This window comes from Anser anser (genome assembly GCF_964211835.1).
Source record: "Anser anser genome assembly, chromosome: 2".
NCBI classification, from domain to species: domain Eukaryota; kingdom Metazoa; phylum Chordata; class Aves; order Anseriformes; family Anatidae; genus Anser; species Anser anser.
This window is the reverse complement of record NC_139721.1, coordinates 112,900,509-112,924,893: the sequence shown is the minus strand read 5'-3', so window position 1 is coordinate 112,924,893 and position 24,385 is coordinate 112,900,509. Positions and strand designations below refer to the sequence as shown.

The window sequence follows — 24,385 nt, the reverse complement described above, 5'->3', positions numbered from 1 at the left end:
TTCTGGGGTTTGGTTTAGTCAGGAAAATTTGATGAGGCACCTTGTGTAAAAGGAAATGTTAACCAGCATTTTTCAACATGGTGTAGTCCCTTAAAAGTGTCATAGATGGAAAGAGGCCATAAACGCTGGGGGAAAAAGTTAGTGGGAGACTGAGAGCAGGATCACATTCAGTAGTGAGAGAGCAGCAGCCTAGGATTTTTTTTGAATGGATTTTACAGCTGAACTGCCAGAGCTGCAAAACCACCAGAGTGCAAAGAGGTTACAATACTTCAAGTTTGCAAACCTCTTACAAATTATTATTATTATTATTATTAATAATAATAATATTTAGATAATTTAGATAGACTATAAAAAGATTTAGATTTAGATTTAGATAGACTATAAAAAATAATAAGAATTTCATTTTAGGTAAAACTTTCATCCTATTTAATATGCCACTCCATTTTGGTGTGATGTTGAATGCTACCCATGGAAACAAGCTCTTCAGGGGGAATCTTCAGGGGTGTGAGGCATGCAATCCATCAGGCTGGTGGTTAAGCTGGGAAATCACAAATGCTAGAAAAAACACTAGTGCTGACCTAACAAAATGAACTCTGCATATGAAAATCAGGAGAGCAGACAAAAGAGATGCATCTGTTTTCGGTGCCCAGGTGCTGTCAGGGGCTGCGGGGCTCCTCTGTGAGTCGAGGCCAGGGCTGCCCGGTGCTGGCCACGGCCAAACCAAGCCCCACCACAGAGCATGGCTGAGGACAGCTGGTTGGGCCTGTGAAGGTGTTTTCCTCAAGTGTTTTAGCGTGTCTTTTTTGTTCTCAGTACCCAAATGAGTAGTTAAATATTTATGTCAATTGGTAATAAATTGGTTTATTCCCCAATTCAAAACGGTTTTGCCCATGACAACAGATGCAGCATTATTTAAATTAAAGATCAGTTAGTTGAATTACGTTGGATTTGGCTTGAATTTTAGTTTTGTATCTAGTGAGAATTTGTCTTTAAATAGTAACAGCCTGGAATAGTCAGGATTATTTTCTTGCATTTGTAGAGCTTTTCACACTGAAATATTCCAAAATATTTTATAAATTAGTGCTACTGGTTATACAGTTTCATGTCATGTGCACTGTATCCAGTAACAAGGGGTAAAGAATAATTTTGGCAATGGAAATGACAAGCACATTTAATTTCATATAATTTTTTCAACTGCTTTTGAAAAAAAAATACTGTCTGCTTTCCAGGAACAAGAATTCATCACTGGGAAATTACCACAGATGTCTTTTCAACAAGGACATTCTGTGGAGCCAGTGTGTCTAGAAACAGCAGCAGGTGCCATTAGGCCATCCTTCACGTGTCTCTGCTCAGCAAGGAGCGTCTGCATCTCAACAGCACAAACCTTACCAGACTGCCTGATGCTGAGAGGTGACTGAGGGGTGCTGGGGACTTGCCTGCCAACAAGAAGCCACAGAAGAAGCTGAGGAAGCACAATTCCATGCGAGCAACTTGGAGTGACTTCCCAGGGAGATGAACTGGTAGCTCCAGTGGTGGGTTGTTATTGCCCTGTGTCTTGCGATGGCACAGCACAGAGATCACAAACACCCTGTGAATGTACAGCTCTCCTACCATTCTGCACAGCCTTGCCTTCAGCCACAAAATCACAGTCAATTCGTTTATTACTGTTTATTTACTTATTTATTTGGGGTTGGACTTTAATCCAATTGAAGACAAAGAACAAAATTTGCTTAGATTTGCCACTTCTGGGAGAACTGTAGTTCAGGCTAACATATGTTAAGGCTAGCTGAAACATCTATGAGAAAAGTATCGATATCTCCATCTTTCGGCTATATTCATAGGAGTGTGATACAGTTCTTAATCATACAGTCATACAAGGTAGAGCTCTTTATAGTGCACTGTAAAAATAAATAAATATATAGACTTGATTTTCTTTCACTGAAACTTCATACTATAGAAATTGACAGCTGTTCTGAACACTGCACCGTTTCCTTCAGCACTTTGAGGGGGATCATTACTCTCACATATTCGCTGCATGAGTAAAGCATATTCTTTAACAATTTTTTAATACGTCAGAATGAAGTTTTAATAGGTTATGACTAGGGAGTAAAAAAATTACAATACAGAAATTTAATTTTTCAATTTGTTTTTTAAAATCATATTTACTATATTGTATAGCATATGTCAAATAAAACAACATATTCTATTTCTTCTTCAGGCTCTGGACATGTGAGGATCTAATATTAAAAGTTTCAACTAATGGGACATGCAAATTTTAAACTTTGCCTATACAAATAGAAAAAAAAAGGATTTTAGAGCATCTTTTTTTTCCTTTTGGTACTCTCTGTCTATTTAAAAATAGCAAAAAATGCAAAGCTGTTGAATGAATAATTCAGACTGATGTCATCTTGGGCCATATTTTCAGAAGCATATATTTTATTATCTTCATGCTCTTAATGCAAATGTAAATGTCCTTATGTGGATTATGTGTCTATGTATACTGGTTATACATTCAGTGGTTTCACACAAACAGAAGCTTTCCATTTCATTTCTCAGCTGTGCTACTTACAACCTACTAATTAAAAATCCAAATAGTATTATGCAATTCCATGTATAATGTAATTATTCTCTACTCCTTTCACTTATGTTCATTAGATATTGGATATTTGCTACTTTTGCTTTAGCATTTCTCTTGTTTCTTGTCCTCAGCAATTCTGTTATAGTGTGAATGACAAAGGATGTTCAGGCCAATGAAGAATCTATGACTAATGGAGAAGATTGCTGTGAAAAAAAAGGGGGGAAGGGAAGGGGGAGAACCTATTCTCTACTTTAACTGCTTAAATGCATTCAGATATCAGAATAAAATTTATTTTCTTTTTACTAGCTTTGAAATTAAACCATCTCTTTTCTACCATAGTTTACATTCAGTTTTCAAGACATTTCTAAAAATGGGTTTATTACTGTAAGCTGAGATGTTACAGCAAGAAATTGCTTCCCACTCCTGCTTTATTTTCCCAAAGCTGATGACCAATGGATACAGGCTACTGATTTAGTCGTTGTTATTTTCCTCACATATTATGTCTGAATCTCTGTATTTATTTTGAGGTCCTAAAGTAATGTCTGTGTAAATCACAAAATAAATAAATAAATAAACAGAAAGGCCATTTAAAATATAGTAACTCATTTTCCATGTTCATATAGTTAATAACTAGTGCTTTTATCCTGATTTTCAAATAAATTATTAGGCTGTACATAGGGCTCTAATCATTTGGACAAGTTAATGCTTTCTATGTACTGTGCAAATTATTTGTTTTAATTATCTGTTGATAGATAATTGTGGGAGGAAGGGAGGATCTTTGTCAAAGATGACACCCAATATTTTCTTCTTTAATGATAAAACAGAGTGGTGGTATAATGAACAACTGTCAATGAAGGAATAGGAAACAGTGTCCCAAACAATTCTTCCAACCTATTAGCATCTGTGTTAAAATTCCTTGGAGCTTGACATTACAGATAGTTTCACCTGCGTTTCAGAGTATTTTGCTTGATTACTCAGAATTGTGACCACACAAACACAGCAAACCACAGTTATTTTAATCATATACACTTTTCTAACCAATTGGTTGGCTTTACCTGTTTACTATGCCAAAGTGTGATTGTCCTGTAGCAGCTGGCGCTAATTCAGCTACTTTTATTTTTTAAGTGTTGCACAATGCCAGCATTTCTACAATCTCATTACAAACAGATGGATTCAGACTAGGCACGAAGCCCCTTACAAAGATACTTCACACAGGAATGGCCAGTACTTCTGCCCAGCACTCATTCAGCCCAGGTTTCCTAGCGATTTTTATGGCCTCACGTTTCTCTGTCTTGAATTAGCCAGTGTCCTGCTCTGCAATGACTACAGTGGACACAAATAAGGTGGATGTTCTCAAATAAGGTATGTGATAAGAAACGGTCTGCTGCAGTTCAAAGATACCCCTGAAAAGAGAGCAAAAAATCCAATGAAAGTACACAGAATGTACTCACAGAGAGAAGGAGGCTGCTACACACTTTGCCACTGAATTTGGCAAAGAGCTCAGAAAAGAGCACCTCAATTGTTTAAAGTCTGGCAAAATCATGAAGTTTTATGGTGGTGAGTGATTGCGAACTTTAAAAATGTGTTTTCATACATTTGTAATGATACAAAAGCTACAGAAGGCAAAAAAAGACTGTAAATTCATAGCCGTTTTTTTTTTTTCCAGTGTATTCAAAAAAAAAAGTCCTTTTAGAATCCTTTTAGGTTTTTTGAAACTAAAATTAAAACTAGCATTTGTTTTAGGTTTTTACTTTTCAGTCTTACTAGAAGATAATACCTTTTCTAGTATTTTTGCATAGTTTAAGTTCTGTTTAATGCCATGGAGTACTAAATTAGCAAATCTCTCATACTACCTTTAAAGAAATAGTAGTGCTAGATGTTTCACAACATAACCTTTGGTGCAGTTGATCATATATCAGTTAAAGGCTCCAAGAAAGGACAGGTGAAGAGCCTCATATTTTCCACAAGTCACTAGGTTGTATACAAACCATTACTGCAGAACAGTTGTTTACAGTCATGCTTTTGTAATACTAGTTTATGCATCATGCCCTTACATCAGTCTCAGTATATGTCTCCTAAATAGCTTTGCAGCTCAGGTTTCAATCTTTTGTTATGTGATAATTCTATTAGATCACCATCTTAACATTATTTCCTCTGTTACTTTCACTACTGATGTATTTTGTTTCTCTAACCAGTCAATCCCATTATCAGTAGTTTGTATTGCTATTTTCCCAGTGTTCAAATGTCATTGTAAATTCCTAGTTTTATTTTCTTTATTTTCTATCCTAACAAAAAGCTCACCTTCACCCTGAGAAAAATTAATGTTACTTGCCTCCTGTGACTCATCATTTTGACATCTTTTATCTTTCAATTTTCAGACATTTCTTTCAACTTCCTAGTGACCTTCACTGCTGCTTTCTGAAATGTCTTACATTTCATTAATTTATTTTTTAGCAATTAATTTGAGTTCAGAAATCTCAGTATTTGACTTTTTGTTGTAAAAGTCCCTGTCTTTAATTATCTTTTGATTCTTTGACTTAAAACAGCAATATTTGTACCCTAAATTTGCACTGGTGACATTTCCTTCACCAAGTTTGTGACATCATGTATTATTGTTAATTTTCCAACTCCTCTTTTACTTGCAAATACTTCCTAGGGTTCTCTTGGTGAATATTTGTTAATTGTATTCTCCTATTTTCTCTGATTTAAAATAAATAAATTAATTATTAAAAAAAAAAAAGTCAGATGCCATCTCTGACCTCCTTCCCAGTGACCCTGGGGTGGTAAGTAAGGATGAGTATACCTCCTCCTGCCCTTATACTTTTCATTTGGATGCAGTAGCTCTGGCCACCATTAGGCAGTTTTATGTCTATAAACCTTCAGTTTCAAGTTTCATTATCTCACTGCACTAACCTTAGTCCCCTCTGCTTTATCACTGCCTTGTCCTCCCACAAGGCCCAGCAGTAAGGACTCCAGACCCATACAAAAAAGGCAACATGAAAATTTGAGAACAAACAAAGGATCAGGCCTCTCACATCAAGTCTTAGATCTCCTCTCCTCTGTGCCAGTTTCTCCCCAAACGATGAGGTTTTGTTTTCACTTAGTACTTTTGGTACTTTTATCTGGTCTTTTTTAGGACGTCACTGTTTTGTTTCCCACCGCAGTTCCCTAATAGAGCCGAAGCCAATTGCAGTTTTCTAAAGCAACTGCAGAGGACAGTCAAGACCTGAGATATCAGAGGATTTCTTCTTTCAGACTTCCTTCGGGGCTGTTTCCTCAAAATAGCAAAGGGTACCTCTTTTTTTTATTATTATTATTTTATCATTACTATTATGAACGTACTTCACACGGTTTGACTACTCTTGGTCCTTCATATATATATATATATTTTATATATATATGTATTTTTTTTATGACATGAGAGAATATATTTCAAAGCCAGAAAAAGGCCAGACAGAATTCAGTAGCTCTCTGAATTCTTTACTAAGGAATTTTACAGTAATGTTATGGCAATTACAATAATAATAATAATAAAGGAAGAGAGAGATTGTTTTGTTGTTGTTGTTGTTTGATTGTTCGTTGTTATTATTTGAATAGGTAGCCTTGAAGTTCTAGTTATAAATGTCACTTGTTTTAATCACAGATGAAGGCTTCTCTTTCTGTACCTGCTGCTCAGGTGAGCTCTGTACCTGCTGCTTTGGTGATGACCAAATACTGATACTACAAAACAGTAAAGATAATTTAGCTCACCATAGTACTCAAAGTGAATCTCTGGCTATCAATAAACAGTATTAAAAAAAAAAATCTTTATGCTAAAAAACATGCTAATCTACGCAGAAAGTTAGAGGAACTGAGCACACCTCTGGTGCAGTAAACCATCAGTAAAAGCCGCTGTGCAGGGAATGGACAAAAGCTCTACCGTTGGTTGATGTACCCACAACTGAGTTTGGTTTCTTGATCCAAGTGTGACTAGATGGGAGAAGGTTACAGAGAACAGACATTTTTTTTAATCATATGTTTTGTACATAGCTTTTTGCTTCATGTTTTACTGTGATAAGACATCACTCATTCCAAATGATTAATTTCAAGATAATATTTCCACGTATTAAATACCAAGGACCTCCTATCTCATGTAGGTAGGTTAGATTATCCAATTACCCATAAACATAGTTTGGGTTTCCACAGTTACTCAGGTGCATCTAACATTTTTCTTTCACACCATTAGTTGACAGAGATGCAAGTTGTTACAAAATATAGCAGTTATAAGTAAAGATTACAGGGGCGTGATCCTTCTGCATTCAGTAGTTTGGAGGTGTAAATCTTGCTTGGTACAGCATGTGAATATTGAAGGCATTCTCAGCAGAATTCTTTGAGTTAGCCAAGTTAATACATATGTTATAAAAGAAGATGCTTGCCAAAGCTATCAAACATAAAGTGTATATGAGACTGGCATAGCTCCCATTCCCAAAATAAAGCACTTGAATACCTTCTGGTAAATATGGGAACATCCTGATCCTAACTACACTATTCTCAAATAGAAACCCAAACCAACGGAAATTGAATAAGAACAGAATATTTTCTACATTTAACACCAATATTACTTTACCAATGGATTTACATGCACTGTACAATAGCTACTTGTTAGAAAGAATTACAAATATTTGCAAATGTCTGCTGTGTAATGGAGCCATTACATAGTTCAAACATATTTTTATGTGGATATTTATATGCCAAAATATCTGAACTTAATCTAAGTGTCTGTGCAGAGTCCACAGCTGAAATAATTGTACTGTTTTCAGGAAACTTAATCCTTAATGATCTACACCAGATTGCATTTAAAAAATAGATGCTAAATGCTTGTATTTTTGCAGTTCATATATATGAAAAAACAAAATCCTGTATTTTCATTAGAACACAGTTCCCTATGATCTAAGCTTTTCTGTTCTTTCAGAATGAAAGAATAAAAGAATATTTATGCTTTTGAGACACATGTAACCCCATAAAAAGAAAAAACTTGCAGAAAATAAATCACTTCTTATTGTGTAAAAAAATCAAAAAATGCTTGCAGTGTGCTATAACACATTATATGGCCCTAGTAGCTAAAATATTTATTCTTAAAAAGACAAAGAAAAATGTAATTTAAAAAACAACTACTGAACATAATGGAACAACACTGAACAACACTGGACAGGAACATAATATTATTGTTGTCTGAAATTACAGATTACTTTTTTGGGGCATAATGCGACTGGATAATCAAAAGTACCTTTTATCACATGAAAGAGAGGATTTTCTTTTTTTATATATGTTCATTTTCTTCCTGAAGTTCTAAAAATCCAGAGTATCTGAAGTAAAATCTTGAGATATTTTTGTTCTGTTGAGATTTTTTGGAACTGTTCTTGTCAATGGACATCTCTTTATTTGATTTTATAAAATGCTACATTTAAATCTGATCAAACAGAGACTTGTTTTTTAATCCAGACAGGAAAATTTAAGTTATTTCTTCATATTATTAGCAAAATGCAATTGAAAATAACTTTCTTTAATGCACAAAATGTATGGAATAATTAGAAAAGATAGAAATGGTTTCCATTTCTGAAGCACACACTATTCTCTTAAAGTGAGATAACAATTTTAATACACAATCTTACCATCTGCTTAGGAAAATAATGAAAAAATAATTTTCAGAGACCTAAAGTTTGCCTTTTAAAACGTTATATTGTAATTTTAAATGTTTGACCATTCTTATGCCGTGACATTACAAAATCTGTGAAGGAAGCCTGATCAGCTGCAGAACGAGAAAAGGACTTTTTAATAAAATTAGGCATTTCTTTTTCTTCTGTCAAATTACCTAGTTTCTTTTTTAAAACTGATTTCATTGACTCACCACAAAGTTTGCATTTTCAGTTTGTTAGCTGATTAAGAATGCTAGTAGCCAGCTGATTAAACAACTGCATGGAGGAATTTGAAAAATTTATAATGATTAGAGATTATATTTAGGAGGGGGTTAGTCAGTATGAATTATAATCATTGTACTTTATTTAAGACTGAACTGAATTTCATTTGAAGTTTAAGCAATAGTTATATTCTGTTAACCGTAGTTGGGGAATGACTTCTTAGCTATGAGCGTTATGAACCTAAGCATTAAAATTATACCTGGAATTCGTTAGCTTTGTGTGAAAGCTAGCCCCCAAAACATCCTGAACCAAGCAGAAAACATTCTCATAACACTGATAAAAGCACTGATAGAAAGTATAGAGCTAAATCTTTCATATCTTTAGGTTTGTCCTGAACATAAGCAAATCTGGATGTTTAAGTTAGTTAGGACTATGTTAGGAAGCTTTTCAGTCCAGGATTTTGATATGTTGTTCAAGAGCTGTCTGAAACTAGCTTTGTAGAAGAGTTGCGCTCTAATTCATTAAACATTTCAATGCATCAGAAAAGTTGTATAGACAATACCATAGATATTGTAGCAGATAATATACTGCAGAGTTTCAAAACACTGTAGAAAATTGCATAAAGCAGGAATTAGCTGCACGGTGCATGGTGTGGTTGTTTAGGAAATCAGACCTTCTGGCTGCTTTTTCTGAGCTACTTCAATAATTCACCCTATTATTTAATTAATAATAATTCTTCCTTATTAATTATTTTTTTCCTTTAATTAATTTATCCTTATCCCAACCCATGAATTGTTTCTTTCCTTTCCTTTTTCCTCTTCTTAGGAGCGGGAGTGAGAGAGCGGCTGTGGTGGAGTTCAGCTGCCTAGCAAGGTAAAACCACCACAGTGACTTCAGCCACTCCTCGTACATCTCGCCCTCTAGATATTAATAGCACTCCAGAATAATTGGCCTATTTCCATTTGGAAGGAGGCATTTTTCTACTCAACACAAAAGTTCATGTTCCATTGAAAAGAAATGGTTTAAATTTTTCCATCGATAATGTTTCAAGCAAGCAGCTTCATTTTTTCAAGTGAAATATAGCATAAAGAGCTGTGAATTTCAAACTTTTATAGTTAAGGTTTCATGCTGATTTGCACCAGCCTGTCAAGGTCACAAATTCCCTGTTCCACCCCTTAGTGATGCTTGTATATTGCTGCGTTCTGCTTAGTCGTTAATGAACTGTCAGTGCTTGACTCAGGAAAATGCTATTCTGCAGGTCCTACAGAATGATGAACAAAACTGTTCAAAAACATAAAAGTGTCATCTCTTCAGCATGCGGCTGCTTTTACCTTCTCTTTTTACTTTCCTTTTTATTCCCACTTAAACATTTTTTTAACAAGCTGTATGACATTTCTTGAAGCCACTCAAATCTTGGTACAAGGAGACCTTAACTCGTCTACTTGCTCTGTAAAGCAAGGAATTAAATCTCTGAACTGTAATACTGGATTGTTTGTGAATATATGCAATGGAGCCTAAAAGAATTGTCTGTTTATATATATATATTTAAATTTTCTTTGCTCTATTGTTATGCCGATTTTGATGCCTCAGTTCTGTGATTTCCATGTGTTGGCTGTCCAGGACAAATGGATGCTGAAATCTTCTTATTTGAAGTAAAAGGGATAATGTGGATTCTTAACAATTATTCTCATAACAACACAAAAGGGTCAGCGAGAAGACAACTATACTTTTTCTGATGTTGACCAAGACTACTTGACTCTGAAGGGGAAGCATGTGCAGAGAGAGGAAGTATGGCTAGTTTTCCTTTGTGAGGCAGCCCCGTTTCTCGTGCCCTACAGCCTTCCTGGCTGTACGGAAGGTTGATTTGCTGACCCAGTAGTGGAAGAGGATTGTCCGTGCTTTGCATGATTGTGAGATCCTGATTTTACTAATGCCTTGCATAGTTGTGGGATCCTAGGTGTGCTGACTGTAAAAGCACTAGATACAGCTGCACACTCATTTTTATTTCTTCTGCAGGAAAAAATATTCAGTTGTATACTCAGTGCTAGCACTTTTTGAATGATCTGTGCAAGTATGCAAAAGGCTCCTTAGTGCAGCACAGGCATAGGAAAACAAGCCCTCTTCTTGTCCTGTCAGGAGATATGTCCCATGACGTTAGTGAAAGCAGGGGGAAGAGGATGAGAGCAGTGACTATTACTCTTTTTACTTTCTCTGTGTCAGAGTAGCTGGTTCAGCTACCTTGAATCTTCCACACAGAATTCCTTCTCCACTGGACAGGATGCAGGTAGTCCCATGCAAATACAAAGGCATCAGAGCAAACACCTCCCATTCAAGAAACACAGCAGCAGTACCTGGTGCTTACTCAGAGTCTGCAAACACCAGAAATGCTATGAAGTGGAGGAACAAACTAAGAGAGCAAATTCACTGCAGATGGCTTAGGCTAAGATTATATTTTCTTGCTAAACCGATTCTTGCCTTTCATATCACTGATGAACTTGGGCTTAACTCCAATGAAATAATAGGCTCAATGTCGTGTAATTGTATCTGAAGATAATTAAAATTTCAAAATGTAGTCTTCTAGGTAAATGTTGATTTTGTTGTTGTTGATGATTTTTTTCCAGCTGCCTTTCCAAAGTCAGTGCATTTATTTGGTCTGAGAAAAAGCTCTGTGAAGCTGTCATCACCCAGGACAATTAACTCTCTGTCAGGCATCCAGAAGCACAAGGTCCTGCATCTGGGCCAGGTCAATCCTATGCACAAATACTGGCTGGGCAGGGAATGGATTGAGAACAGCCCTGAGGAGAAGGACCTGGAGGTGTTGGTTGACAAGAAGCTCAACATAAGCTGGCAATTTGTGCTTGCAGCCCAGAAAGCCAACCATATCCTGGGCTGCATCAAAAGAAGTGTGGCCAGCAGGTTGAGAGAGGTGATTCTCCCCCTCTACTCTGCTCTTGTGAGACCCCTGGAGTACTGTGTTCAGCTCTGGGGCTCTCAGCACAAGAAGGACATGGACCTATTAGAGATAGTCCAGAGGAGGGCCACGAAGATGATCAAGGGGCTGGAGCACCTCTCCTTCCACAGGAGCTCTGTCTTCCACAGAGCTGCTTGCTCATTCTCCCCAGGTGGGATGGGAGAGAAAATTGGAAAGGTAAAAGAGGGGGAACTCATGGGTTGAAATAAAGACAATTAATTAGGCAAAGCAAAAGCTATATGTGAAAACAAAGCAAAATGAGGAGTTCAATCGGTACTTCCTATCAGCAGGCTGATCACAGACTCACAGAATCACAGAATGGCTTGGGTTGGAAGGGACCTTAAAGATCACCTAGTTCCAACACCCTTGCCATGGGCAGGAATGTCAGCCACTAGATCAGGTTGCACAGGGCCACATCCAACCTAGTCTTGAACACCTCCAGAGATGGTGTTCAACCAATTCCAGGAAAGCAGGACTCATCATGCATAATTGTTCCTTGGTAAGACAATTGCCATCACCCTGAACATCTCCCCCTTTCTCCTTCTTTACCTCAGCTTTTATTGCTGAGCATGATATCATATGGTATGGAACATCCCTTTGGTCATTTGGGGTCAGCTGTCCTGACTGTGTCCCCTCCGAACTCGCACACACCAGCCTCCCTGCTGGCAGTGCAGCACGAGAATTTGAAGTGTCCTCGGCTCTGTGCAAGCACTGCTCTACAACAACTAAAAATATTGTTGTGTGATCAACATTGTTTTCATCAAAAATCCAAAGCGCAGCATTGTACAAGCCTCTATGAAGAAAATTATCATAGCCAAAACCATGACGAGACCCTTCACCATCTTTGTAGCCATCCTTTGGACACTCTCTAATAGTTTTATTTCCTTTTCATATTGTAGCTCCCAAAACCATACACAGTACTCAAGATGAGGTTGCACCAGGAAACAGTAAATCAGGAAAATCGCTTCCCTCAACCGGCTAGCAATGCTGTGCTCAGTGCACCCCAGGACACAGTTGGCCTTTTTGGCTGCCAGAGCATACTGCTGACTCATATTCACCTTGCCATCAAGCACAGATCCCTTTCCACGGGGCTGCTCTCCACTCTCTTGTCCCCTGGTCTGTACGTATATCAAGGGTTGCCCCATTCCAGGTGCAGAATCTGGCCCTTGCTCTTGTTAAATTTCATGCAGTAGGTGATTGCTCAGCCCTCTGGTTTGTCAAGATCTCCCTGCAAGGCCTCTCTACCCTCGAAGGAGTAGCAGCTCGCTCCTCCTAATTTAGTATCATCGGCAAACTTAGTATGCATTTGAGTCCTGGGTCCAGGTCATTTATGAAAACATTAAAGAGAATTGGCTCTAAAATGGAGGCCTGGGGAACCCCACTAGTGGCTGGCTGCCAGCCTAATACAACCCTTTGAGCCTGACCCATCAGTTGGTTGTTCACCCATCATTCCATGTGTTTGTCTAGCCATATGCTGGAACTTTTGTCCAGAAGAATACTATAAGAAACAGTATTGAAAAATTTGCTGTAATCCAGAAAGATTACATCAACTGGCTTCCTTTGGTCAGATAGGTGGGTAACCTTGTCACACAAGGAAACAAAGTGTGTTAAACAGGCCTTTCCTCTCATGAACCCATGTTGAATATGCCCAATGACTGTGTTGTCTTTCAAGTGTTTTTCAGTAACTCCCAGAATAATCTTCTCCATAATTTTTCCAGGCACTGAAGTGAGACTGAGGAGCCTGTAATTACCAGGGTCTTCTTTCTTTTCTTTCTTGAAACTGGGACAACATTTGCCAGCTTCCAGTCAACTGATTCCTAAGGCCTCCTGGTGCTTTATCTCCTGCAGCAGCACCGAGATTAAAATCCCTCTCAGGGCCACCTTGCTGTGAGACGCCGCAGCTCGCCGCAGCCGGGTCGTGCTGCGGGGGCCGAGGCTCAGACCCCAGAGCGCCATTTCGCGCTCCCAGCCCTGCCGGCTGGCGGCGCCATTTGCTGCCCCTGCGCCCCCTCCCCAAAATGGAGGCGCGGCGCCTCTCCCTCTCGGCGGCGGGAGGCAAGGCCCGCGCTCCCTCTGGGCACGGAGCGGGACTAGCCCCGCATCCCCCGCTGCCCGCAGGTGAGGTTCCTCCCAGCTCGGCAACCTCCGCGTCGGGATGGCGCGGGGAGGGCTCTGCGCGGCCACCCTGCGCGGAGAGCCGGGCTGTGCGAGGCGCCGCGCCCGCTCCAGAGCCGGCAGCGGGGGGCGGGCAGCACGGCACCGCACCGCCGGCTCGTACCGCACCGCCCCGCACCGCCCCGGCCCGTCAGCGCCGCCTCCAGCCGCGGGACCGCGCACCCGCGGCAGGGACGGGGCCGCGGAGGCCCCGCTGGCAGGTAGGTCGCAGCCGCGGCCTCCGCGCCCGAACGGCGGAAAGGAGCCGCGGCGCTGCCCATCTCCCTGCCTGGCGGCTGGTCCCTGCTCCCCGCCGGGCCACCGGGACACCCAGCCGGCGTGAAGGGCCCTCGGGAGGTCGGGTCCGGGCACTGCGGTGGGCGAGCGCCGTGCCGGAGCCCCAGCGGGACAGCGCGAGGTAACCCGGCCGTCAGGGAGCTCGTGCCTCGCCCTCCCGCCGCCAGCACCCGAGGCAAAGCGTGTGTGTGTGTGTGTCGTGTGTGTGCAACCTGTTAGGCCGGGAGTGTGGGAAGAAACAGCCGTGGGCTGCATGAGGGGGATGTGTATGTGCTGATTTCATTTGCAGACGTTATATATGTATGTGTGTGTGTGCGTGTGTAGCTCTATCTGAGCTCAGAAATCATAACTTTACATTGTCCTCGTGTGTTTATTTGGATATAGATATCTGAAGGATATAAGGATATTACTCATGTTAAGTTATCATCCCATCTTCTGTCAACATGTGTGTTACAGCCTAAACGAGTATTTATGTGTGGTTGGGGAACATGATGCTAATGTTTAATATGTGAAATGCTTTGTCAGTGTGTTAGGAGCAGTAGAGCAGAGCTTAAACAGAAGAAAATACTGTCACAATCGTTACAGTAATTTTGGGAGCTATCTATGTTACGATTTATTTACAAATACAGAAAATAACCCAGTCATTCCCCTGACCCCCTTCAGGACTGTGTCATTTAAACAGATAACCAATGAACTAGTCAGATAGGTGGGGAATGAAAATGAAACACGCGTTGCTTTCCACTGTGGTCCTCCCTAATCTGTTTGTGCTGTAGGAGTACTCCCATGTGCCTCATACTGACTATGTGGCAAAATATTAGCATTGATAAAGGATACTGGCTTTTAAACTCTTCAGGTTAGGTTCTGTATGCCTTTGTCCTTACAGTGTTTTATAGCAGGAGCCTGATCCTCAGCCACACAATTGTAATACATGTTTGCTTTGTTTAATTACCCACTCGTGTTTTGCAGGGTTTACTATTGCAGCTGTTATTTCACAATTAGGCTTTGTCTTAAGCCAAATCTACATCCTTAAAAAGCTGGTACAGTACAAAGTTAATAGGTGATCCTGTCCCTATTCGTTTTGGTAACTGAGATGGTGGGGGTTGAGTTGTTCAGCATGTTGCACATCGAACTGTGTGTCTGAGTGGTGCAGGTATGTGTGTGCAAGATTCATAGGCAGGTGTTTTTCCCTTAAGCACTGTGGAAGAGGCAGTGTGGCCTGGATTTTACACTGTTGAGGCTCACTGGAGTTACAGTCATGGCCTGTAGAGAAGACTGCTCCGGGGATACTTGCCTGCCCAGGCTAGTCTTCCTCCACCTACAGGGAGTATTGTGATGGAGGGATGGAAGTGCACTTCATAAACACTAATCTCAGCAGTGTAGAGTTGGGGGAGTTCCCACATGCAGATTTCTGAACCTGCTAGTGCAATGTCCATGAGGAATGGTTCATATAGAATAGGCTTCCCTTCCTTTGCACATGCAGACACAGTGTCTGTTTCAGATGGAGAACTTCAGACCCTTTCCAGTTGAATAATTGTGTGGGCTTCTTCACATATTTATAACATGGACTTAGGTTATACGTATTTTAAAGAAAAGCGGTGATACTTTGTTCACCAGTTTTGGTAATGCTACTAAATGTATATCTGTAGCAGGATTCAGCAATTAGAGGTGGGTCTGTGATCAAGTGCTGTACATCCAACAATCTCCAATTTCAGTGCTGCAGAGGAAGTACAGAGCCATAGTAATGGATATTGTACCCCTGGGGAGAAATTCTTCCTATTATAAAGCAGTTAGCTTTCAATTTCTGTCACAAACTGTCTTTCTGTACAAATTTATAATCTAATATAACTGTAGATACAGTTTTTTCCATTTAAATGTCTCATCTCTTTCTGACCAATATCAGGGTCTAACTTGAGTATATTTCAGGATGATATGACTTTGCAATGAGCAGATAAGAATTTAGTCAGTCCAGCTGGAGGTGGCATGAATGTGGTTAACTCAGTGTTCAGTTTTCAGCTAATTAACTTTGTTGAGGAGATGTTTTAGTGATTGTTTAGTCCTAAAACCTTTTCCTGGAAAAAAAAGGAAATCTGTTCTCTATACAATTTGTTAACTCTTCTGCATGTTACAAGGTGTTCCACAGGTTAAATATAGATGGATTAAAAAAAAAAAAAAGTTCTCAGTCATCTAAAATGGGGCTGCAGAGATTGTCCTCTCAGTAGGGGTGGTGGTGGTATGTGCACGTGCATGCTTGCTTTATCAGTTTATAACAAGCAAGTAGTTTTCTAAACAGCATGGTTAAAGAAGGTTTCTGTGAATTTTTATCTTGAGGTCAACTGGCTTTTAAACTGAAATCTAACAAGTGTTTTTGTTTTTTTTTTTCCCATTATCTTTGCATATTCCTCTATATTTTTGCATTAAGCCACCCCTTTTCTACACAGTGCATTGACGGTGTCACAGGAGTGCCATTTTCAATTACTGATACTGGGAGGCATATTTGGCCGGGGGGGGGGGGGCGGGGGGCGGGGGGCGGGGGGCTGGCCTCTAGAAGTTCAAATAGTAGTTCTGCCTCTTGTGGCTTGGCTGCTTTTACAGAAGTGGTAGGAAGTTAATTACCTGCTGGTAATTGTTCTTAAATTGAAATCTGCTCAATGGCTGTAGGGGTTGTTTTTTTTTTTGTGTGTGTTTTTTCTGTTCTTGTTTCTTTGTTATTTTTTTTAAAGACGAAGGCTAACAATGGGTGTAAAAATTAGTATGGTCATGTGAGCGAAAACTTTTTTTTTCCTTCTTTTCTTGTCTAAGAAAACAAACTACCTGCTCCTTTGGTCTTGTATCAGGATACAAGCTTTCAAACCTAGAAGTGGATGTACAGCATCCAACTGTATTAAGTCTTTTTTTGAAAGCAGTAAAAGAGGAGGACACAATTGGAGAGAGTGTTTATATAATTCACCTTCAAGATCTTGGCTTTTCTGGTTGTATACTGTTGTACCCAAGACACAATATGTGAGCTTTTTTTCGTTTGTTTGTTTGCAGTTTCATTTGTTCACCATTGATGTTTTCTGTGCTCAGCACTTCTGAGATCAGTGTCCAGGGTTCTCATGCAGTGTGTTTACAAACTTGGGTCCCCCAGGTCTGCAAATACTAGCTTTGATGATAATAGCTAGGTAGGGGTGATGTTACAAGAAAAGTTGATTTTTAAGTATTAGATGATAATTCTGCTACATAATATCTACAATGGTTCAAGTGTTGTGAGAACTCCTAAATTCTGATACTGACTTATGTGGGGCCATGACTTTGTCCCCTGAAGTTCTTTTAAAAAAAAAAAAAGAAGAAAAAAAAGTGCCAGTGTTTAAACTTTTTAATGTTAAACTGTGACTCTTATATTTTCAAATTGTAAAACTTTCTCTGCAGCAATGAGAGTTAGAAACCTATTTTTTTCTACTGTAGGTTGAAATTTTTCAGTGATTGCTATAGTTCAGGCACTTAAAATTTATGAAAATCCTAAGAACTGCAGTACAACAGTGATGATTTGAACCAACAAATAGCTCCTTTTTATTTATAGTTGAGGGCTGGTAGTCCGAGTAGGAAAAAAATACTGTTAGCTTCAACTTGATGCTATAGCTAATCTTTTGTTCTAGTTTTAATAGATGACTAATACAATCATTTTTGACCTTGAACAGGTGCAAAATAGTTCTTCTATTCTGTGCACTTATCTGATCAGTTGCTCCATCTAAAACTATCTGAATGAGTATCTTTCTTCTAAGCCTCCTTAGAGTTCACTCACATTTCCTTGGAATTATTAACCCTTGCCTGATCTGTTACTTCTGCCACAAAAGGATGTCTCCACATCGAGTTGGACCCTGCAGTGCAGCTAACTTTCTTTACGACAAAAAGCAAAAGATATACTTCCGCTTGGAATTGGACTGAGACCACACGGTGTCATCACCCAGACCTTCAATCAGCTGTCAGACAGTAAGAACTTTAAGCTGTGCAAGCTTGAAAATGATTCATACCACCTTTTCTGCCTGTGTATGTCTCCTCCTTGCAGGAAGTCTGCTAAGTTTCTCTCCCTTTTTCCAAAATTCAGAAGTGATGTTATGTACAGCAGTGGGATAGTTGTTTTGTGGTCTGTTTCCCTGCTGTAAAAATAGTTAAGCAATGGAGGAAGATATTTAAAGAAATTCTGAAATACCTTTCAGGGCAGGCTTAGGAACAGGTTAGACAGAAATCCAAAGGAGGATTTAATGATGCTTTGTCCTGCCTCAGGGCAGTGCATGGAACAAGACACCATCTTCCTTCAAGTTTTCCCTTTCCTGGACTCATTTCATTTTCTTGGCAGAGTACGTATTTGATGATAACAAAGATAACTGATAAATGAGGCCCTGTTCTGGTGAGAACTGAATGTGTATGGAATCCAAAGTATATTGTTTTGGAGGAATTATCCATTAGTTTTTCTCACTCTAATGTCTCTCTTTGGATGATAGATATTTCCCTGTCCTGCCAGTGGGGAGTGCAGAGTTCTGAGATGTCTAGGGTTGTCCATCTGTGCTACTAACCTCTGCTGACAGGAGCTTTTGATCTGTGGGTGCCCCTTTCCTGCTGGTCTGGCTGACCTCAAGGCTTTACAAATATCTGTAATGCAAATTGCGCACTAACAATCCTGAATGATTCAGACTTTTTCTGTTTGTTATTATTTTATGCCATAATATGGTATAAATCCTGATACTGACAATGGCACTTGAGTTTCTTTTCAGAGCAGTTCCATCATTTTTTTAAAATTTTTTTTTCTTCCATGCATGTAATTCTTGACACGATATAACACTGCTAAGCATCTCATCTTTAGGAATTCCACTGTTTGCTGTCTCCACAGCAATTGTAATAAAGGCTGTATAAATCTATTAGAATAAAATTATTCTTCCTACAGAGCACTGCTTTTTGTTGCTATTTGTCCATTTGGTATCCTTTACCAGCTGACAGAGCTGTGGGTGTCAGGGGAAGTAATGGGTCACACAGTCCACCAGTGTAACACGGCAGGATAGTTTCATTTCTTCATTTAGTTGTTTTATCACCATTACCTTGCTGTTTGTGTTTTAAACTTGACCCAGAGAATTGATTTAGAGTTGGGCTATAATATCGATCTAGGTGTCAGCCTCCAATAAGACCTATGGGAGCCCCTCTGAATAAAGCAGAGATGTTAACAATTGCAGCTGTATCCCATAGCTGCAATAACGAACTTCCCAGTGGTGGTCATGGTTCTGTGTTTTCAAGTATAGGTACATAATGAGAGAAAGTTGTGTGAGAAGAAAGTGATTTTGCACAGGTCATAAGTAGTAATGATTCTGTCATACCTTCTACATCTGTTGAAAAGCTTGAATATTGTCCCCTTTATTTAGATGTGCCTGTTTTGTTGACATGCATTAATGTAGTAGCTTTAATACTAGAATTCCTGCTGTCTGCAAGTATCCTGAGTTTTTTTCTGTGATGCTAGGGACAAATGCTAATGTCATGAGATACTCTTTTTCGCCCTTCTGCAACATTAATACAATACTAATACTCATCTATTACTTCACTGGCTCAGGTATTAATGCAGGCGTGATAACTGATGAAATAACTGGTACGAATTCTTCAGTGGGTGTTAGGTTTCCTAAACAATTGTCTTATATATGTTAATGTTTCCATGAAACAGAATATATAAAGACACTTCCATTTGGTGCAGGTCGGACTAAGTGGTAATGTGTTCATTTACTCTGCCATCCTGATTTATATAAGAGATGCTATCCATCAAAAATAATGTTGGTTTTTTTCTTTAACTGCAGCTTGAGATTTCAGATACTGTTTCAGCATTTCTTTTGTCCTGTTGCCAAGCTGTGCTATTGACCAGAAGGGCAAGGAGGTGAGAAACCCCTGCTTGCCTTTCCTACCACCATTAGTGTCACTGTGCCCAGTGTTTGTATAGCCCTCGCTCTCTTGGAGGCATCAGCTGGCTAGCATTGCTCACTGGCTACTCAAAGGCACCACTTGTTCCTATCTCTGATTTCCTTAGCTAGTAGGACAGCAGTGTACTGCCTTACACCATTTGCTGTTCTGCAGCTCTAGGATTTGAATGTATTTCCAAATACAGGTAATGCAGTCCATCTGTGTTCTTACTGTTATAGCTGTGGACTAATTACGTGTAAAAGGTGGCAGGGTAGTTCTGCTTGGCTGACCCTTTTCTCTCTGAGCAAAAGAGTTGAATCTGCATTGAAACCCAGGTAAAACAAAATACACAGTGAGATTTGGGGTGGAGGAGGAACATCCCCTAGGGGAAAGGGCAGTTCTTTTCGTTTAGAAAGTTGTACTTCGTGTGTTATCTAACAAATGACATCATGGTCCTGATCAGCAACCACAGATGTTTAAAACATCATAAAATCAAAACACTTGTCTTGAGGGATCAGTTCAGAATCTCCTTTCTGTTGGCTAGAACAGAGCCAAATGCTCAGAGTAAGGCAATGTATAAATGTGTATATATATATATATATAATGTGTGTATATGCATAGTTATTTTTACCTGTCTGTGGGCTCAAGGCTGCCATCCCTCATCCACCTAAAAGTGTATATCAGTCTTGAATCTTCAAGAGCCAAAAAAATCCAAAGTCAGTAACAGCAGCATTATCTGTCTGCTTGTAGCAGAACAGAAGTAATTCTTTGTTATATGAGTGAAGGACAGATTCAGCTGGAGAATCCATCTCGTGGCCTTACTTTTAACTGTTGGAATCTCATGACTGGTCTTCTATGTGATTTTTAATGTCTCATTTGTGTGCTGAAGCGTGCACTTGGGAACAGTATGGTATGATGAGGAAGATAAGAAGAGCATTACACATATACATGCAAGCTCTTGAAATTCTGAGTGTTTACTGTCTTAACTGCTGAAGAAAGCATTTGGTTTCTGGTGGTTGTTCTCTCTCTGGGTCAGAAGCTATGCACTGAATTATGGCTATGTGTGCTTTGTTTGAGCATGATCGTAATACCAGGAAACATAAACTGGTTTTGCAGTGAGTGGAAGCTCCTTCATTATGTAGGAATTAAACACAAATAGATGTGTTGCCACAACGCAGCATGAGAAGACACTGCTTTTGTGCATACAGAGTATCCTTGTGCTGTAAATACTGTAAGGATTGAGTGTGCAGTCCAAAGCCTGGCATTTTGCTGCTTTGGTAACTTTTATTACTACAAACTGTATACATATGTGTGTATATATATATATATACACACATATATGTTCGGGTTTTTTTACAAGTACTTATGTTTCTGAACCAAGGCAAGGGATGTTGCAAAAGTCTAGATAATTGGCATCAGAAAAAGGTATCCAGTATTTCAGCTCCTACAAATACCTTTTTGTGTGTGTGTGAACCAGGTAGCAGAGGACATACAGAACATGCAGAGCAGTGTTCATAAAGCAAAGCTTCTCCCCTTTGTTTGAAATCTCTGCTAGCTGAGGATACAGGGATGGTATACTTGCTCCTTCGGAGGAGTGATATAACCTGTACTTTGGGCTGGCCTTCCCACTTGGAGTTCATGGTTTCTCTTAGTGTTGCTAGAAGTTACGTGGACTCCTCAGTCCCCCCTTCCAGGATGTAGAAACCACTACTTGTCTCCTTTTAGTGGCAGTGTGGCAGTAAAGTTCGCCTTACTTAAGAAAAAAGGTTGTAAAATAAGCAAAATTCTTCTGCCTTCTGACCAGTGTTAAATTCGCCCTTCTGATGTTCTGTTTCCAAGCCTGGTGCATTTTTCTGTAGTCTGAAGGACCAAAAATCTGTCTTACCCATCTGGTCCATTTGGCTGCTTCTGGGACTAAGTGAAGGTTACAGCAAATGCCTGCTGCCTCAGACACCTCAAGTTTCAGGAATAAGCGCTTCTGCAAATTGCAAATCTCTGATTGTGGGGATTGAGAGAAGTTCCCAAGGACTGGAGGAAAGCAACTGTTACTCTTGTCTTCAAAAAGGGCAAGGAGGGGGAACCTGGGGAGCCTCAGGCTTGTCAGCCTCACCTGGACCCCATGGGAAGGTGGCGGGGCAGCTAAATTTGGAAAGCACTTCCAGGCACATGATCAACGAGAAAGTCATCAGGAGCAGTCAGCATAGGTTTACCAAGGGGAAGCCATGCCTGACCAGCATGATGAGCTGCTGTGATGAAAGGACTGGCTTGGCCAACAAGAGGAAACGCAAAGTTCAGGGGAGGAACAACCCCAGGCATCAGTACCCACGGGGAGTTCCCCAGCTGGAAGGCAGCTATGCAGGAAAGGACTTGTGGGTCCTTGTGGACACTAAGCTGGCCACGTGTGCCCTTGCTGCCAAAAAGGCTAATGGTATTCCGGGCTGCATTAGGCAGAGTGCTGCCAGCAGGTTGAGGTAGGTGATCCTTAGTCTCTCCTCAGTGCTGATGAGGCTGCTCCTGGATTACTGGGTCCAGAGGCTGCCACAGTACTATGGGGCTTTTTTTGTCTGTTATGAAAACAGATAACCATGGAAGGACACAAGAGCAATTGGGAAATGAGAGACTGCAAAAAAAAAATGGCCCTGTTGCTGAAGAGTTTGTGTCAAGGAATTGGTACCTGGCAGAATCCTGGTGATCTTTCTAAGGTGCAGCCTTTCTTAGAGCACAAGATCTCTCCATCTCCATGTGTAAGAAAGCAAGCAGGGAAGGCAGGAAACTGGTATGGCTGAGCAAGGACCTGCTGTACAAACTTAGGTGTGAGAGAGAAATGCACAGGCAGTGGAAGCAGGGACTTGTAGCCCGGGAAGAGTACAGGGATGCTATCTGCGTGTTCATGTAGGGATGCTGTCTGGATGTTCAGGGATAGGATCAGGAAAGCCAAGGCATGAATGGAACTGACCTTGGCAAGAGGTGCAAAAAATAACAAGAAGGGATTTTCTAGGTACGTTGGCCAGAAAAGAAAGGCCAAGGAGAGTATACCCCCTCTGAGGGATGAGAAGGGTGAACTGGTAACAACAGACACAGAAAAGACTGAGGTACTCAACAAGTTCTTTGCCACAGTCTTCACTGACCGTCAGGCTTTCCACATCTCTCAAGTCCCTGAGCCTCTAGGAAAGGGCTGGGGGAAAAAAGAGTCCCTCCCGCTGTAAGCAAGGGCATGTTTGAGACCACCTGATGAAACTGAACAGATAGAAGGCTGTGGGGCCTGATGCCATGCATCCCAGGATCCTGAGGGAACTGGCTGATGGAGTTGCCAAGCCTCTCTCCATCGTTTCTGAAAAGTCCTGACAGTCAGGAGAAGTCGCTGGTGACTGGAAAAAGGGAAACATTACTCCCATTTTAAAAAGGGTTGAAAGCAGGACCCAGAGAACTACAGAGCAGTGAGCCTCACCTCTGTGATGGGGAAGATCATGGAACAGATCCTCCTGGAAGCAGTGTTGAGGCACGTACAGAACAAGGAGGTGATCCAAGACAGCCAGCCAAGAGGAAATGTCGTCTACCTGGACATCTGTAAGGCCTTTGACACTGTCCCACGTGACATCCTGATCTCTGCGTCGGAGAGGGATGGATTTGATGGGTGGACCATTCAGTGGATAAGGAGTTAGCTTGAAGGTTGCACCCAGAGAGTGGTGGTCAATGGCTCCATGCCCAGGTGGAGGCTGGTGAGGAGTGGTGTCTCTCAGGGGTCTGTCTTGGGACCGGTGCTGTTTAATGTCTTTGTAAATGACATAGACAGTGCGATCAAGTGCACCCTCAGCAGGTTTGCAGATGACACCAAGCTGAGTGGTGCAGTTAATATAACAGGAGAGAGGGATGCCGTTCAAAGGGACCTGGACAAGCTTGAGAAGTGGGCCTTTGAGAACCCAACAAGCCCAAGTGCAAGCAAGGTGCTGCACCTGGGTCAGGGCAGTCCTAGATAGAACAGACTGGGAGAAGAGCTCACTGAGAGCAGCCCTGAAGATAAGGACTTGGGGGGGTGGGGGAGGAGGGCAGGTAGACAAAAAGCTCGACATGAGCCAGCAGTGCACACTTGCAGCCCAGAAGGCCAACCACATCATGGGCTGCGTCAACAAAGGAGTGGCCAGCAGGGGAGGGAGGTGATTGTGCCCCTCTGCTCTGCCCTTGTGAGGCCCCACCTGGAGTGCTGCGTCCAGGTCTGGGGCCCCCAGCCCAAGAAGGATGTGGGGCTGGTAGAGCGGGTCCAGAGGAGGGCCACAAAGATGCTCAGAGGGCTGGAGCACCTCTCCTGTGAAGAAAGGCTGAGAGAGCTGGGGCTGTTCAGCTTGGAGAAGACAAAGCTCTGGGGTCACCTTATTGCAGCTTTTCAGTACTTAAGTGGGGCTTATAAAAAATGTAGAGAACAACTTTTCAACTTTTTACTTGGACAGATAGTGACAGGACAAGGCAGGAACGGTTTTAAACTAAAAATATAAAAGTAAATGTTTTAAGGAACTTGCCAAAAGCAGCCAGTTAGCAGCATTTCTGTCATATAGGTAGCTGAGATTTGAATGTCACTGT

General features: G+C 40.8%; 2 protein-coding genes across 16 annotated transcripts in view; both read left to right on the top strand.

Annotated features, from left to right (window-relative positions):
• LOC310895668 (uncharacterized protein) overlaps nucleotides 1-4,926 on the top strand; it is an 88,148-nt gene extending 83,222 nt beyond the window's left edge. The window contains exon 28 of the mRNA XM_083827199.1: nucleotides 1,230-4,926. Within this exon, the coding sequence (XP_083683325.1) occupies nucleotides 1,230-1,305 (76 nt within the window). The 3' untranslated portion in view covers nucleotides 1,306-4,926. The remainder of the gene's footprint in view (nucleotides 1-1,229) is intronic.
• A 7,479-nt stretch (nucleotides 4,927-12,405) lies between these two features.
• Nucleotides 12,406-24,385, top strand: part of KIAA0319 — a 61,269-nt gene continuing 49,289 nt past the window's right edge. For 2 of the 15 annotated variants that reach the window (XM_083827213.1, XM_083827202.1), the window contains exon 1: nucleotides 12,406-13,564. In XM_083827213.1, coding sequence (XP_083683339.1) covers nucleotides 13,465-13,564 — 100 coding nt within the window. In that variant the 5' untranslated portion in view covers nucleotides 12,406-13,464. The other 13 variants (XR_014580855.1, XM_083827212.1, XM_083827205.1 and 10 more) reach the window with 11 other exon arrangements.